The sequence below is a fragment of the Agrilus planipennis genome, unplaced genomic scaffold (genome assembly GCF_000699045.2).
Source record: "Agrilus planipennis isolate EAB-ADULT unplaced genomic scaffold, Apla_2.0 scaffold41, whole genome shotgun sequence".
Classification (NCBI taxonomy): Eukaryota; Metazoa; Arthropoda; class Insecta; order Coleoptera; family Buprestidae; genus Agrilus; species Agrilus planipennis.
The window spans coordinates 1,423,137-1,441,134 of NW_020442445.1; the positions used below are offsets into that span (position 1 = coordinate 1,423,137).

Consider the following 17,998-nt stretch of genomic DNA (forward strand, 5'->3'; position numbering starts at 1 on the left):
TGTTCTAGTTTTAGGGAAATGCGAAGTTTAGCTCAGGATAGGAAAGAGTGGAGGTACGTGTCCAACCAGTCTTAGGACTGATGACCTTATGATGATGATGATGAATGGAATTTCATACAAGTAAAAGTATATAATATCAATTTTATTAGTCCCTAAATTCCACACTTTAATAGTTGTTTATATTTATTTTGTACCGAAACAAATTTGTCGAGATTCCCAAATACAATCCTTGAAACAGTACTCCGTAAACGGTTTATGTTAAAAAGTGGTTGTGTTAAGTGGTTCAAATTTTTCATATTTTTCATGACATTCATCCATCGTATTTATTAATGGTATTGTATATTTTATATGTGTAGTCGCTTTATTATTTGTACCTAGCTGTTAAATTCATTTTAAGAACGGACATTTAATAAAAGTGAACTTGATTAATTATTTTCGAATACCTCGCTACACATCGATAAGTGGACTCATCAGAAATCGGTTCGTTGAAACCTATCAATTTTAACTTTACGTTCGGTCAAATGAAAAATTGCCGGTTTTACATCGTCTCTTACTGCCAAGTTCACAGAACGAACAAAACATTAATTTCTCAGGTGTTGCTTAACGGTTTAAGGTGCCCAAAGGGCATCACTCGAATGAACAATCATTCCAAATAAATGCTTCCAACAACGACGAACTTCTTTTATTATTAATTTAAATCCATTTCACAATTAGCAATATCATCTTCGTCATAAAATTAAGTCCTCAGACTAGTTGAACACACCAATCTTCGCTGAAGTAATCTTCCCTCAAACTAGAACCATCCATATCCTTAACTTTTTGTAAATAGTAATCTAATCGAGTTCTGCATCTACTCTTAAGTCCTGTTTTTACTCCCAATGAGTCTCTAACTAGCCTTGCATTCCTGAGGTGTCCTACCAACCCATCGTACCTATTTCTTATTGGTTTTCTTAGCGCCTTCTGTTTTTCTATGTTCCTTATAAATATTTCGAAAGATTTGAAATTTATTTTTTTTTAAAACACGTAGTTTCCAAGGTTAATTTTTAAATGTGATAAAATTTGTATATCACCTTCATTCACTACATGATATTCAAACTAAAGAATTCCTCGAATTGTTACTGTGCACATCGTTGAAATAAACATGTACCCACTGTTAATGTTTTCGTCATTTTCAACAGTTAATCAGTAAAAGATATCATCACTTATGCTTATGTTAAGGACAATGGACTCTCTAGCTAATGGAGTTCGAAACTTTTTTCTGAAAAGGATTTATAACAGAGCAGGCATGAAATCAATTTGAGAAATCTTTATTTATGAAAAATCGTTTATATTAATTTCGAATAATTAATTTGACACGTAAAGCATAAAGCGTTTGTTAGAATGGTCGTTGACCTAAAATATTTGGGAAAAAAAAAAGATTTATTTATAAACATGTATCTATACAAGATGATTCGCCAAAATTATAATCCTAAGTGTCTTCCATGTTTTNTCGGTTAATCAGAGTGCGTTTTGATTTTACGAAGACCAACTTTAGAAATTCCTCTTGGTCTTCCAATGTATTTCACATTCCATAAATAACGATGGCATCGTTTGATTTTGGTTTTTAATAGAAGTCTCATAACAAATAAATAAATAATTTACCGCTTAACGACTACGGATGACAAAAGTTGGTATCTGTCCTTGCAACTAATAACTCGTATGGTAAATGTTATGCGACTACGTGGAGGCAGCTATGCGCCCACACTCGTCTAAAAAAGGCGAAATCCGTTAACATATTCGCCCAACTTTTTACTCGGTTGCTATGAGAGAAACTTTTTTAATGTTCATCGCGTGCCTTTGAGGATAAGCAACGTGTTTACACAACTTTATTTATCACCCGAAACTTCGTGTACATTATTAATAACACTATTTATTAGTGATCGCATATTTTTTTTCTTCCTGCACAATACGTTTTGCCAAATCCATTAAAAATGCTTGAAGATAGAAAAGTAACGGTTAATAATATATATGTAAGCATAAATTATTATAAAAGAAACTATGTATTTTGCTTGAAGTTAAGGATAATTTTTATTCTAATGTAATGTAATTGGTAATTCGATAATTATATCATCCTTACATATCTACATTACACACTATGATTTCTATTATAACATATCTTTTGTATTCCAATTTTCGTAAAGGGTTACCTAATAGATTTGTGAAAGAAAACATTATGTGTTTAGTTTATTTAATTATCTTTAGGATTCGTTTAACACCTGTTTAAAAACTTTCATAAAACGAAGGCAATAAATTAAATTAAATTATTGTTCCCCAAAGCAGCGAAAGTTGGAAAAAAGTTTTATCATCGCTAACAATTCTGATTTATACGCAAATTATTCATAGGAATTTTACGTAACATTTAAAAAGGTATCGGAAATACATTACGAGCTAGTTTTGAGAAAACAAACATTAATGTATTTAATAATTAAATACGAAAGCGGTTTAAGGGGATTCTGATGAATAAAGTGATGAGAAATAAATTACTATTTTTGAAAAGTCCATTATTATATCAAAAAATAAAATAAAAAATTGACTCCATTAATATAGATTTGTTTTTCATCAATTTTTAAACATAATTTATCGTATTCTCGGAGATATGTATTTCAGTTGCAAGTCCGAAGTTGTTAAGATTTCGGGTTTATCGACTCCATTCCTTGAAAATACCAAGCAAATACAATAGACAATAATCTGCTTTTCTATTAAGCATTTAGTTTTGATTAATGCTACAAACGATTTAGTTTTTCTGAACATTCATCTCTTGATGAGTTAATGATTTGTTTTCATCAGTCTTTTAGTGGTAGTTACGGTAGGATCAGGTGAAGGAACGAGTTCATTTTGATTATTTGATTTCCAAGTGGGGCTGCACACTACACACGTCGAAGAAAATTACTCATATTTTGCATAATCAACTTCAGTAACCGTGGATGGCTTCGAACAAATATTGTGCAATTTTCCAGACACATAAGGCATACTTTACAATGAATGTTAGTATGTATGATGCCCACAAATCTCTTCAGCCTACATCATGTAAATATACCAAATGAAAATTTTAGGTTTTCATTAAAATTTCAATATACACCATACAGTGGTCGTGCCAGTTAAAGTTTTTGGAACGATGAAACTCGATAAAAGAAAACACGTGGGTTTTCTACATGAAGGTCTCTTATGAAATTTCACAATACACCGCAAATTGAACTAAAAACGTTAAAGGTCAGGTCTAAAATTCTATTCTAATGTTTTGTGAATCAGTTTGAACTGTTTTTCAAATTACTTTCGTAAGGACGAAAGTAACAAATCCGTATGGAAAAACTAGACCGTCAAATGAACCAATTTAAAACCATATGTTGGTCTTTAGCAGGGTTAGCGCCTACACAAGAGAAAGTACATTGTGACGTTGAATGTCTGGTTTTTAGTGGACTTGGCAATGTGTATGTACATGTAAAGGTACTACTTATGTGTATGTACACGCCTTTGTTCGACTTGGTTTATGTTGTTGCTGATTCTAAAGTGACTTTTGTTAGGAAATAAACTGGAAAAGTATGTGCAAGCAGATCTTTGGGAAGATTTTGTAGTATTATCGTATTGCCAGATCTATTGTACATTGCTTTTTGTTAAATAAGAATAATTTGTTTCTTTAAAATTGTAATTGATAAATTAAAGATAGCATTACAGGGAGATAATTCTCGAAAAATCTAATACTTCTTCAGATGTGTCAGTTAACTTCGGGTCTACCATTCAAAGATTTTGCCACTTTAGTAAAACTTTGATCTTCATAATCTAGTCATCAAAAAGATACAAACCAGCACGATTAGTTAAAGACGGACGGCTTCTTTAAAAGTAGTTTTTCCAAATTAAAACCGCATTTCCGTCGTTTCGAAACCTTTTAATTATATCCTACAAACAACTTGAAATTAATGGATAGATGACGGATAATGAATTTGAAATAATAGCATTCTTTAGTTACCTTTACTACATCATCAAGTTCTTTATTATAGTTCCAACTATGTTTCCGTATCGGTAAAAGTGAAAAACGTTTAATTGTTTGTCCCATTATTTTGAGTGTAATTACAATGGTATTTGAGGTTAATTGTAAGTAATGACAAATTATTGTATTCGGCTTGTATAAGCGAACTAATTTGAGTTCAAATTATTTTAAAAAGAAGTGCCTTCATACGTCAGATTTACCTACGAAAATTCTGTAAAATTAAAGCATTTGGAATAACATTTGTTCCTAACTTCATAAATAGTCCCATTAAGTTTATTATTCTATTGAATAACACATCAGATGATTACGAAGGCAGAACGACCTTGTGGAAACAGACAGAAAAAAATGTTTTGTAACCACGTAAAACCGCACACATGTTAGAAAAAATAGATAAAAATTAAGCTAATTATAACATTAAATGACAGTTTTCGAAATAAACCTTCAGAAGTTTAAAAACTAGGTACTCGTTCTATCGACTTGTCGTTTAAATACAAAATCGGTTCTAGTTTCTTGTGCAATTGCATTGTTTTTGTTAGGTATCGATAACGTTGCATGACATTCATAATTTACATTAAGCGATTAAAAAGTTTTTTTATTGCAAAACGCCGTCGTTAATGAGCAATTAGGTTGGAGATGCCAATGCGCGACTAAGCGACGAACCCCGAGCAGTAAATGATGCTTTCACGGTTGCGTGTGGCTAATACTGTTTCAGCGAACTAATTACGGACGTTTTGGAGTAATTTTTAGTTTAATGCATGCACTTTTTAATTGCTCGAAAAGGGAAATGAACGCATTCCGCGTTGTTGGCTGCAACAACTCCTTCTCTTTGAAACTATTAATTATTCTACTCGGATGGCATGTCCGGGAACAGTTAGATATTAAGGAAAAAGTCGGAAAGGAAAAGGATATACGAAAAAGGAATCGCGATCACTAATCAATATTCGTTATTCGGTCGTTTCGAAACGGTTTTTATTCGTTTTTTCTTCCAGTCATAGGTACATAGTTTCGATTCCAAACTTGGTCAGTTCGATTTCCCTTCACCGTTGTACTGGAGCGGTTTCACGTCTCTCTTGCGTCTTGCACAACGCCTTTACAGTCCACAGATCAGAAAGCCGCGTAACTGATATTTTTAGCGAAACGAGTCAGTTCAGTTTCAATCGATGGCGTTTGGAACGTTCTAAAGTAGGTACAATTATAGTTAAACCGAGGTAACAAGTTCCTGACCTTAAATTCCGTGAATGTCACGAATTGGCACACATTATCACTGAGGGATGAGCATTGTCCAGCACTCGCGGGACATACGCGCGCACGACATTCGGGAAAACAGAGGAGCTAGAGGAGTTTGTCGGAGCGGGAGCGCGCCATATGGAAAGCGGTCTCGTGGACTTACCTGTCGCCATGGCGGAGTGCTGCCAAGGCCTTCAAGTCTCCTAGGCCTCCACTTTTGTGTCGACAACTTATACCACTAACTGCTACTCACTCAAAGTCTTCAGTAAGACTAAAGCTTCTAAGACCATTTGCGGCGTCTTGGCCTGAGTATTCTCGTGGGGAAAACGTGCTATTGGTCGAACGTTCGCGAGCCGCGAACCAAGTCACTCACTTCTTTCTGCACGGTCAGCGAGCTCTCTCTTTAGGTACGCTGAAGAAGAGGAGTCCAAGAAGACGTCACCGCTGCTTCTACTGCTAGTGCTGCAGTTGTTGTTGTTGTTGTTGTTTCGCAATAGTCGCCGTGTCGTAGCAGAAGAAGAAGAGTCGACGATGATGTGGATGGACTAGGTAGAGGCAAGAGTCGTCCGCCATACACCGGTGATCTCTTGGAGCGCGCCAGCCGCGACCCGGCCTTCGGGAAACAAAAAATCCTAGAGCCTGGGATTACACGATGACGCTGATTTGCAGCAGCTTCGTGTATACTAGAGGTTTAAATTTACCATATAATGAGCTTTATTTATGGCTAAATGTTCCAGCATGTATCTGTAATATCTAAACAGTAATTCTTTGGCGAGATTGTGAGTATGAAATGTTTTTAGGGTTCCGTATTTCAAAAGGAAATATTTTAGGAGTAAACTTAAAACATATTCGGAAAAAGCTGGAAAAACCTTCGAGATTCAATGGGGAAATAATATAAACCCTTTCGTTACTTACTTACGAAGACTGAGAACCAAAATATGATGCTTGCGCGTTACTTACTAATATTCCGTAGGCTTTAGTAATCCTTAAAACTTGGATCCAATGTTATGAATTTGATTTATACGATCGTCCTGTCAACTTTATGAAACCACGAATCTTCAGAATAGTTTTCACTGATCAATACTCTCTCTGGAATACCTGGAAAAAAGAGTAAAATTATCGAACTTTTCAAAAATTCGAAAATGGGTTCAAATAAAGAAATTTTTTATAATGTGAACACTGAAGATCTGTAACTTAACTGTGCCCCCTCCTTTTGCTCACATATAACTTAAAAGCTGTTGAACAGATTTTCATGCTATTTACCACTGCGTAAACTATTCGACATTCCCAAAAGTCGAATGTACGAAACGCGAAGTTACTCCGAGAAAATTCTGGAAAATTCAAGATTGAACGTTCTCTCCATGCAAAAAGAGAATTGCTCCTTTGAATTTTCCTTAACGTCTTAAATGTTTTAGCATTACAACAGTATAGACTTAAGTGATGGAAAATTCTGAAAGCATTAGTTTTTATAGGTGCATTCAAATTTCAGAACCATAAGTAAAACTAATTTTTCAACTAAACCGTTTAAACCAAATATACAGAAGAAAAATTTGAATTCGTANTATTACAAAGAAGTTGCAAATTTACTGCTTTATTTTCAAAAATAAACTACAAAAGTCTGTTTTGTCAGCACTACCTGAAGATAATAATAATTTTTGGATATATTAGTTGGTAATTTCGGAGTTTTTTCGAGTTTTCCCCCTAATAACCAAAAATCTTCGACTAATTGTAACTACAGGATCGTATCAAATTTACCACATGTTTATGATTTGTTAAGGGCTAATTGGTCCAAAAAATTAGTAAATTGCATTGTCCAAATAAATATTAGGTACATTTACATTTTCTTTCATTTATGTCCGCTTTTTTTTTAAGTTTTTCTTCTAAAGCGTAGGAAGAAGTTATAATAGTAAACAAATTTACCATCAATTTTTCAGTATTTACATTTTTTAATGAAAACGGTTTCAATAGTTCACTGTCTCTTTGCAAAATTCCTTGCTCGCTAAAGTCCTTCTTCAAACATGGCGACAAACAAATGTGTTAATTATATCTGTCAACTCTAACCACAATGGCAAAAATCTCTAATGTAAATGAATGTAACAAGAATCAGGAAAGTGTCTGCAAATAATATGAGTTCTTGAATTTTCGAAAAGGTAAATATTATTTTAAGAACATGCCATCTTCTTCGGCAAAGGCACAGTGGTCATTATTGTATTAGGGTAACATTTTTTTATTCAAATTTTTCAAATGCATATATAACTATCCAAAATATCTTTATAGGTATGAATAAGGAATTAATTAGATTTAGGTTAGGTTAAATTAGTTTCTTTGTTATTATTTGTTTTTAACCTCCTCCCCCTGAGCCTTAACCCTTTCGCCCCCGCCCACTCTTTTAGTGGAATACAAGGTCAAGATAATTTGCTTGTTAATCGGGCTATCTATAATCGCATAAGTTCTGAGTATTATCGTATATTATAGTTGTAGAAATTGACTAAAAAAAGAGGTATCTTTCTTCCTCCAAGCGCATTCTCTTTTGTTCTTGTATATAATCTACAAAGATTTCCTGAGATTGTGTTATAAGTATCTGTATGTTGGCTAAGTGTTGTTGAGTGTACGAGTATAACTAGTGTATCAAAAAATTGTTCGTAGGCAGCTTTATGCTTTGTCATACATTTCAGATTAGGTGATGGATAGTCATTATGGCTTGTTAAAAGTGATGGATAAGTTCGTAATGAAAACCTTTTGTGTACTTAATATGAAGCTACTTTGGCTGCAGGCCAAATGCACCTATAGTTTCTTACAAGGGATTCGCAAAGCGGCATTATTGACGCGTCATACTTTGCGTTCAACTCCCATTAATGGCCTATAAATAAATTGTTGGTGAAACAAAAACACAAGGCATATTTTCCTCCATCGTTGGAATTCGAATTGAAACGCAACGATGATTTACTAAATTAGTGCAAGAGAATTCTGCAAGGCTGGATAGTTGTGGGGCATCAGGAAGTTTTTCAAATCGCGGCATTCCGCAGTTTAATTGTAATAAAATGCATTGTGGAGCGGATGATTTGGTAAATGTATGTGTTTAATCAAATAAAAAATTAAACAGAACACAAGGACTCATAAAATATTCAAACTGCTTGTCTCGAGATAAAAATGTTCAGTCTCTCAGAGTCTTTGAAAGCGAGACTCGAGTCTCCGTCTCTTATCGAGTCTCTCTGGTGTCACTGAGAGAGATTGTCAAAAAAACTGTTTAATAAAGTGACACACACATGCAAACTTGCAATATTTGACCATAAAGAGCTTTCTCCGTTTCTCTAGCCATTTTAAGGCGCTTTGTAGTCCATATATTAAATCTGAATTTATGTTCATCACGTTAGAAATATTTAAAAAGCTAAATTATAAAGAGATATAAAAAAATATGAGGTGTATTCGTTCGAGTTGTAGTTAGCGATTTGATTTATTTTAATCTGACTTTGCTATCTACTTTCCACTTCTTTCGCATCTTGGTGAAACTGTTGATCTAGTTCTTCGCTAGCAATCCCAAAATTTTCAAAAAGGAGTCTACGTGTAAGTAGATTTTGAGTCTCATTCGACAACAGAAACTACTAAAGTTCACGTCTTTTTATCTTTTTAATTTACTCTAAGCAGGAGTATTCCGAGAAAACTCCCGAGATGAAAAAGTTCAGTCTCTCAGAGTCTCTGAAAGCGAGACTCGAGTCTTCGTCTCTCTGGTCTCGCTGAGAGAGACTGTCAAAAAAACTGTTTAGCGTTTCTGAACGAGAGACTCGAGTCGCTCATAAAGAGACCCTCATTTTGTATAGTCTCTAAACGAGAGACTCGAATCTCTGAACGAGAGACCCGAATCTCTCAACAAGTGGTGTCTCGATAAACATGGTTAAAATTTAAAAAGTTCAACATATTTCAGAGATCCCAGTCTTTCTACGAGTGACTCGAGTCTCTCAATTTTTCAGTTTTATTCATTCAAACTCGAATCTCTGAATTAACAATTTTATCGTTCGAGTCTCTCATACAGAGACTGTGAGAGATCCATAAAAACACCTAGGCAATAACTGAGAGACTGTAAAAGACTGTGAGAGACGCTCTCAGAGACGCTGAAAGACTCTGAAAGACTGAAGAGAGACTGAAAATTTTTGTCTAGGGCTATTGTTTGGGTTCTATCGTTGTAGTCCAGTTAGAATGTTACTACTTAATCTCTCTCATAAAGACTTTATGCAGAATAAAATTATTTTCCATTGCACATTTTTGGACAATAAAAGCACTAGGGTATTATTACAACTAATGCCCTTTATTCTCTACTGTAACAATATTCATAATAAATAACATTTTTTAAAGTCATAATGGCATTCTTCAGAAAACGACCACTTTGTAACCATTAAGAAAGTCAATTTAATTGACCGTTGTAATTTCATTTTAGTTTTGAAAATATTTAAAATTATTTTTGTAATTTATAAAACTAAAACGTTTCTCATTTCAAATTAAGGAAGTAGAATAAAATAATTGTGAGCAACGAATGAGTATTTCTAAATTGGTATGTCTCTTCTTTATGACAACATTCTGAGTCAATCTGTAAACAAAACGACTGTGCCATTGTGTGTTTAAATAACAAAATATCTTTTCATATAATTGGATATTTTATCTAATGTGATGTTTAACCGCAATGTTTCGTAATTTTAAAATCATTTCTGAAAATAATGTAATATGCAATACGTGATGCATGTCTTAGGAAAATACAAAGCCAATTTATTATTCAGTTATTAACTTTATTTGATAATGTAAAATTATTTTAAATGTATGAAATGCCACCTTGATATTTTTGTTAAGTATTATCTATCAATTCTAGTTAAACATGCCTATTATTTTTACTCAGAATTCTTAAAGTTATTTCTTTCAATTTTTCTTATTTCCTTTTTTTTTTTGTTAATTTAAAATGAAGCAATTTTGGGAAAATTGTAAATTGCTTTATTTTCATAGGACAAAGCATTTGTAAAATGAAAATACTTCCCTAGACAAAACTTTTCAGTCTCTCTCCAGTCTCTCAGTCTTCCAGAGTCTTTCACCGTCTCTGAGAGCGTCTCTCACAGTCTCTATGTTTTTATGGATCTCTCACAGTCTCTATATGAGAGACTCGAACGACAAAATTGTTAATTCAGAGATTCAAGTCTCTCACAGAGAGACTGAATGAATAAAACTGAAAAATTGAGAGACTCGAGTCTCTCGTAGAAAGACTGGAATCTCTGAAATATGTTGAACTTTTAGAAAATTTTAACCATGCCTATCGAGACACCACTTATTGAGAGATTCGAGTCTCTCGTACAGAGACTGGATACGAAATAAGGATCTCTCTATGAGCGACTCGAGTCTCTCGTTCAGAGACTGGATACGAAATAAGGATCTCTCTATGAGCGACTCGAGTCTCTCGTTCAGAGACGCTAAACAGTTTTTTTTTGACAGTCTCTCTCAGCGAGACCAGAGAGACTCGAGTCTCGCTTTCAGAGACTCTGAGAGACTGAACATTTTTATCTCGAGTTGGCAATATTTGTTTTCAAACTTGCTTCGAAATAATATGCAAAACGAAGTCGTGGGATATTTGCATGGGCGTTTGTTTAGCGATCACCAAGGAATGGTTATTTATTCGTATAGCTAACATCTGACGACACCGACATTACTTTGACATTTCCGCAATTTGGAGGGCAAAAACGTTTAATTTTTTTTTGCGCCACCTAATTAATTAAATAGTTTTGTTTGTTCGGTACACACATCTGTTTTATATTAAGGATTAATTATTGTTTTGCTTTCGTCACTTCTGTAGAATAAATAACGCTTGCCATTATTACCTGTTTTAACCCTTATTATTTATTAAATTATTAACCATAAAAGGAAAATATAATAATTGTAGAAAGTATAGAAAGTTAAATACTTTTTAGGAAAACATGTCAGGATCATAAATAGCTTTTCTTGAACGTGTAATGTAATATTATAGTATGATGTCGTCCATTAGAACCAATTATAATTTTGTAGAAAATTATATTCGAGATAATTTTTGATAATCATGATTCATTTCATTATTTCCTTATGAACGCTGAAAATAAACTATACTTATTATATTCATCATCACTTTCGGTTTCATTTATTACTGCTAGGAAATTCTGTTACATCATCAATGATTTTAAATGCTGAGAAGAATAAAAGGAAAATTAAGAATCCCCAAGCTTTATAGGATTAGGTTATAGGTCATGCACATGGACTAGACATTAACGGTCACCATAAATCTATGAAACAATGCTATTTAATATATAGCTAAAGAAAAGCAGCAAATGTACTCGAATAACGCGTTCCGAGGACATCTGCGACCTGTTTTAAATAAATGGTGTCTAATAAGACACCGAAGGTAAATATAAACAATGGGCACCAGAATATTGGTAAAATATATTCGTTTGAAACAAGGAAATCGTCTAGACATGTGTAGGAGGGACAAACATTGACTGGAATTTATTTGTTTTCACAACGTATTAAATGTAGAATTACCTGCAGATTTTATTGGAATGGAAAACCACATTAGTGACAACTTTTTCATAGTATTTTATATTTTTATAAGCCATCAGATCTTTAAAGTTTGTACAAATATGTTTTTAATATTTTAAGTGTTTAATTAATTCATCACCATAGGGTTAATCCGAAAACTCTGGTCGGACAGGTACCACTATCAAATAAATACTTCAAAAGTCTATGAACAAAATTGAAATTTCCACAAATATTTTTTTAATATTTTAAGCTTTGAATGAATTCACCATAGGGTTAGACACGTACCTATACTCTGATCCAATCTTCGCATTTCCCAAAAACATTACACATTCTTGACTATTTGCAAACAGTATCTAATCTAATCTAAGTTTTCCTTATTATTTCTGTTTCTACGGCTAACACGCCTCTTGCTTATATCTATCTACCATCTTATATTTCTTTCCTTATTGACATCCGTAGAGCCTTTTGTTATCATACGCAATATCTCATCCTCATTTCTAATCTTTACAAATTTTGGGTTACTTATGCACAATTATAATTTTTTAAGGCCTTTACAGCAATTATTTGATACTTTGATAGGAGGATAAGTCCCATTTTTTTAAAACTTAAGTGTCAGAAAACTCGGTGTCTTCAGCGTAAGGCTAACACAATTATGTGATTTCTTCAGGAGTTTTTGTGATTCATTCTATAAATCATATTCATTAAGAAGTTCTTTTTTTAATGCGTCAACCCGAAAATCCATTGCATTCACAATTCAATTGTTTTTAAAATAATATAAAACAAAAAGTATTGTGCTAATAAATATTCTGTTCGCTAAGGATCTTCAACACTGTCGGGTATTTTAGGCATTAGAAATCCATGATAAGGAAAGGATAACAACTTGATCTTGATACATTATATTCAGATTTTAGTAGTAATTTTGCGAACATTTTCTGTTTGGTGACATGAATATTACCTAGAATTGGTATTGTTAGTACAATCAAGTAAAGATTGTAAATTTTACAGTAAGTTTTTTTTAAACATAAAACTATTTTACATCAAATACAGTACAATAAATTCATTGAGTACTATGTAAATAGATAGATAGATAATTGCTTTATTAACAAATATTTATTATTCTTATTTACATTAGATGTGTATGCGTTCGTTGGTTCTTCTCTCTTCCCTTTTCTATGTGTCAAATCGTGCACTTCGTTTTTTTCCCTTTCTTTTTCCTTTTTTTTCCTTGTCCATGTTAAAATTGCAAGAATGTGGAATACATTCTTGAAATTTTTCCTGGGCCCGTGATCTGGTGTATCCAACTTTCTTGCTTTTTTCCCGTGTTCTTATTTTTCTAGTTTTGTTGTAGTGAAATCACCTGAAAGGAAAGATGTACTTTTTATTTCTGTATAATTGAATTTCACTTCTATGCTCGCGAACGGTTAATTTAGAAATTCGAAAAAGGTTGTTAAAGATGTTTGGAGCACGGCGTTGTACGNTTATAAACATGTATCTATACAAGATGATTCGCCAAAATTATAATCCTAAGTGTCTTCCATGTTTTGTTCTTTGAATTTCTTTATTGGCTTGCAAGTGACAATAAAGAAACGTAGTGTCAGAAGTATTATTTTCATATGAAATTGATTTATGATACACAGAGTTTTGCTAAAAGGATAGAAAACTTTACCGTCTTACAGCTATGTACTTCAAAATTTCTGAAAGCAGAACAGAACAGACAACTGCGGTAAGTTGTCAAATGACTTATTCAAAACATTTTTGTCTTAAGGTTTCGTTTTGGAATTTTAAAAACTACATATGCATGGGAAATTACGCATAATATACACCTGAATTTTATTTGTATCTATTTGAACCCGTATGTCTTCTCCTGTAGTGTCATCCCTTTCTTCAAAAAGTAAAATGTACTACTATTGCCGCTTCATGTCAATTAACTTGAATTTTCCGTTTTCATGAATTAATAGTATATTTGTTTTTTCTATAATTTCCCCATTTCGTTTAAGAAATATGTAAAGCTACGATGTTGAATTGGCTTGTATGTAGTATTCAATCATCTTTCTTTTTTATATAACTTGATGCTAAATTTTCGTATAATTACGTGCAAGAATTCTTCGTTACAACGTCCTCAACAACATTAAGAGTTAAAGTTGTCGGTTGAAATTTCTTTCTATGTAAATTAATGCTTACCAACATCAATATTTGTGTTCGACAACGACCTCCGATCCGGGCGAAAAATTTATACGAGCCAATCGGATTCTCCAGTCCGCCTCACTGATTTTCCATCACATTTGTTCTTGTCGTCTTTGATAATGATCCTTCTTTATTAAATATGCCCGCAGTTTCTCATCCAACCGCTTTTACTAAAACAACCGTTAATTTTCAAGTTCCACAAACTCAAACATTGACCTTTAATGGTAAGTTTGATCAGAAAAATTGCACCTAAAAATTTTTTATTTAACTCATTATTGAAGAAAATCAAAAAGGCGATTTATTTCTTTGATATGTCACAATGATACAATCGTTGAATAAATGCGTAGGGTTCCAGGAAATATCATCCACCGAAAGCAGAAGGTTACTAGACCTCATGAGTATTATGTAGGTATAAAACGACACCGTGTATCTATCGATACTTTTACTTGGTAGTTCTATTGAGAGAAGGTATTGACACCTACTGATATTTTTGATATGTATATGTAAAATTAAAAGATAAAGAACACATTATTACAAAGAAGTTGCAAATTTACTGCTTTATTTTCAAAAATAAACTACAAAAGTCTGTTTTGTCAGCACTACCTGAAGATAATAATAATTTTTGGATATATTAGTTGGTAATTTCGGAGTTTTTTCGAGTTTTCCCCCTAATAACCAAAAATCTTCGACTAATTGTAACTACAGGATCGTATCAAATTTACCACATGTTTATGATTTGTTAAGGGCTAATTGGTCCAAAAAATTAGTAAATTGCATTGTCCAAATAAATATTAGGTACATTTACATTTTCTTTCATTTATGTCCGCTTTTTTTTTAAGTTTTTCTTCTAAAGCGTAGGAAGAAGTTATAATAGTAAACAAATTTACCATCAATTTTTCAGTATTTACATTTTTTAATGAAAACGGTTTCAATAGTTCACTGTCTCTTTGCAAAATTCCTTGCTCGCTAAAGTCCTTCTTCAAACATGGCGACAAACAAATGTGTTAATTATATCTGTCAACTCTAACCACAATGGCAAAAATCTCTAATGTAAATGAATGTAACAAGAATCAGGAAAGTGTCTGCAAATAATATGAGTTCTTGAATTTTCGAAAAGGTAAATATTATTTTAAGAACATGCCATCTTCTTCGGCAAAGGCACAGTGGTCATTATTGTATTAGGGTAACATTTTTTTATTCAAATTTTTCAAATGCATATATAACTATCCAAAATATCTTTATAGGTATGAATAAGGAATTAATTAGATTTAGGTTAGGTTAAATTAGTTTCTTTGTTATTATTTGTTTTTAACCTCCTCCCCCTGAGCCTTAACCCTTTCGCCCCCGCCCACTCTTTTAGTGGAATACAAGGTCAAGATAATTTGCTTGTTAATCGGGCTATCTATAATCGCATAAGTTCTGAGTATTATCGTATATTATAGTTGTAGAAATTGACTAAAAAAAGAGGTATCTTTCTTCCTCCAAGCGCATTCTCTTTTGTTCTTGTATATAATCTACAAAGATTTCCTGAGATTGTGTTATAAGTATCTGTATGTTGGCTAAGTGTTGTTGAGTGTACGAGTATAACTAGTGTATCAAAAAATTGTTCGTAGGCAGCTTTATGCTTTGTCATACATTTCAGATTAGGTGATGGATAGTCATTATGGCTTGTTAAAAGTGATGGATAAGTTCGTAATGAAAACCTTTTGTGTACTTAATATGAAGCTACTTTGGCTGCAGGCCAAATGCACCTATAGTTTCTTACAAGGGATTCGCAAAGCGGCATTATTGACGCGTCATACTTTGCGTTCAACTCCCATTAATGGCCTATAAATAAATTGTTGGTGAAACAAAAACACAAGGCATATTTTCCTCCATCGTTGGAATTCGAATTGAAACGCAACGATGATTTACTAAATTAGTGCAAGAGAATTCTGCAAGGCTGGATAGTTGTGGGGCATCAGGAAGTTTTTCAAATCGCGGCATTCCGCAGTTTAATTGTAATAAAATGCATTGTGGAGCGGATGATTTGGTAAATGTATGTGTTTAATCAAATAAAAAATTAAACAGAACACAAGGACTCATAAAATATTCAAACTGCTTGTCTCGAGATAAAAATGTTCAGTCTCTCAGAGTCTTTGAAAGCGAGACTCGAGTCTCCGTCTCTTATCGAGTCTCTCTGGTGTCACTGAGAGAGATTGTCAAAAAAACTGTTTAATAAAGTGACACACACATGCAAACTTGCAATATTTGACCATAAAGAGCTTTCTCCGTTTCTCTAGCCATTTTAAGGCGCTTTGTAGTCCATATATTAAATCTGAATTTATGTTCATCACGTTAGAAATATTTAAAAAGCTAAATTATAAAGAGATATAAAAAAATATGAGGTGTATTCGTTCGAGTTGTAGTTAGCGATTTGATTTATTTTAATCTGACTTTGCTATCTACTTTCCACTTCTTTCGCATCTTGGTGAAACTGTTGATCTAGTTCTTCGCTAGCAATCCCAAAATTTTCAAAAAGCAGTCTACGTGTAAGTAGACTTTGAGTCTAATTCGACAACAGAAACTACTAAAGTTCACGTCTTTCTATCTTTTCAATTTGCTCTAAGCAGGAGTATTCTCAGAAAACTCCCGAAATAAAAATGTTCAGTCTCTTAGAGTCTCTGAAAGCAACACTCGAGTCTCTCTGGTCTCGCTGAGAGAGACTGTCAAAAGAAAACTGTTTAGCGTCTCTGAACAAGAGACTCGAGTCGCTCATAAAGAGATCCTCATTTTGTATCCAGTCTCTGAACGAGAGACTCGAATCTCTGAACGAGAGACTCGAATCTCTCAATAAGTGGTGTCCGGTAGACATGGTTAAAATTTTCGAAGTTCAACATATTTCAGAGATCCCAGTCTTTCTACGAGAGACTCCAGTCTCTCAATTTTTCAGTTTTATTCATTTAGTCTCTCTGTGAGAGACCCGAATCTATCACAGCGTCCCTTGTTCTCCTACTTTTCTAATATCAGCTTATTTCTTTCTAACCACCTCCTAAACATTTCAATACAATGATCTTAACTACTGGATTCTGTCGAAATAATTGTGGATATTCTATAAATAATAAATATGTTTTATGAAAACCAAACAATAATATCTTTCAAAAATATATATGTTCATTATCTCATCCTTTTTATGAGTTTGAGATTACAGAACTGAAGAAAACCAGTTGCGGTCTTGATTTGATCGTCTTCTAGCAAGTATTACGAACTTAAATTCAAATGTACCATATAAATTAACAATGAAATGGCCAATGCAGTTTGCAGCAGAAATAAGAACGTCCTTTATCTAATCCATATTTTTAAACAACTGTTATTTTAAAAGTTGACGTTACCTTCTCCATCCTTACAATTTCACGGAAATCGCCGTATATCCGTAAATAATACCGCTGGAGACCTTACGGAGTTTCGTTTAAACAATCATATATTTTATCATCTAGCAAACGATAATGTTGTTTGTGTACATAAAGATGCATAGAGATACAGCTTATTAGTTAGAAAATGTAAAGAACAGTCAAATGACAAGATAAACTTCATGTTATATGTTGGAATAAAATTAACTAAGAGATTCTATGAGGAGATAGGTGTTGGCATTCTCTCTATGTTTTTGATTACGTCGTCCTTTTGTGTGAGATGGTGATTTTTCTTTGCACGCCTTCATCGTTTTCCACCTACGTCTTTATTAATAACGGATATGCTTTCAAAAATTATGACGATATCATACCACAGAATAGTTTCGGTAATTACTTTTACTGCAAAAAGATCGGTCACTTGCGAGTTCGACTCGCTCCCTGAGGGTTTCATATAAACTTGTTATGTAAGTAGTTCGTTCGTCAGAGGAATCGATCCTTGAAGATATTTCCCGTATTTTCCGAGCATATTTCAAGTAATGGTGTGGAACCTTAAAAAGATAAGTTTTGAGATTTTAATTTTACTTTTATGTGAACCATTTTTTATATAAATAAATAAATAATTAGTGATTCATTC

General features: G+C 33.1%; 2 protein-coding genes across 3 annotated transcripts in view; one reads left to right on the forward strand and one right to left on the reverse strand.

The window, feature by feature from the left end:
* Positions 1 to 5,424, reverse strand: part of LOC112906388 (neurogenic locus notch homolog protein 2-like) — a 95,850-nt gene extending 90,426 nt beyond the window's left edge. The window contains exon 1 of the mRNA XM_025980395.1: positions 5,415 to 5,424. Coding sequence (XP_025836180.1) covers positions 5,415 to 5,424 — 10 coding nt within the window. The remainder of the gene's footprint in view (positions 1 to 5,414) is intronic.
* Positions 1 to 17,998, forward strand: part of LOC108733576 (protein transport protein SEC31-like) — a 260,375-nt gene that overhangs the window by 176,340 nt on the left and 66,037 nt on the right. The window contains exon 1 of one of the 2 annotated variants that reach the window (XM_025980439.1): positions 5,421 to 5,940. The exons of the other annotated variant lie outside the window; for it this stretch is intronic. The gene's annotated coding sequence lies outside the window, so the exon portion shown is untranslated. Of the gene's footprint in view, positions 1 to 5,420; positions 5,941 to 17,998 lie in introns of those variants that run through there. 2 annotated transcript variants of the gene reach the window in all.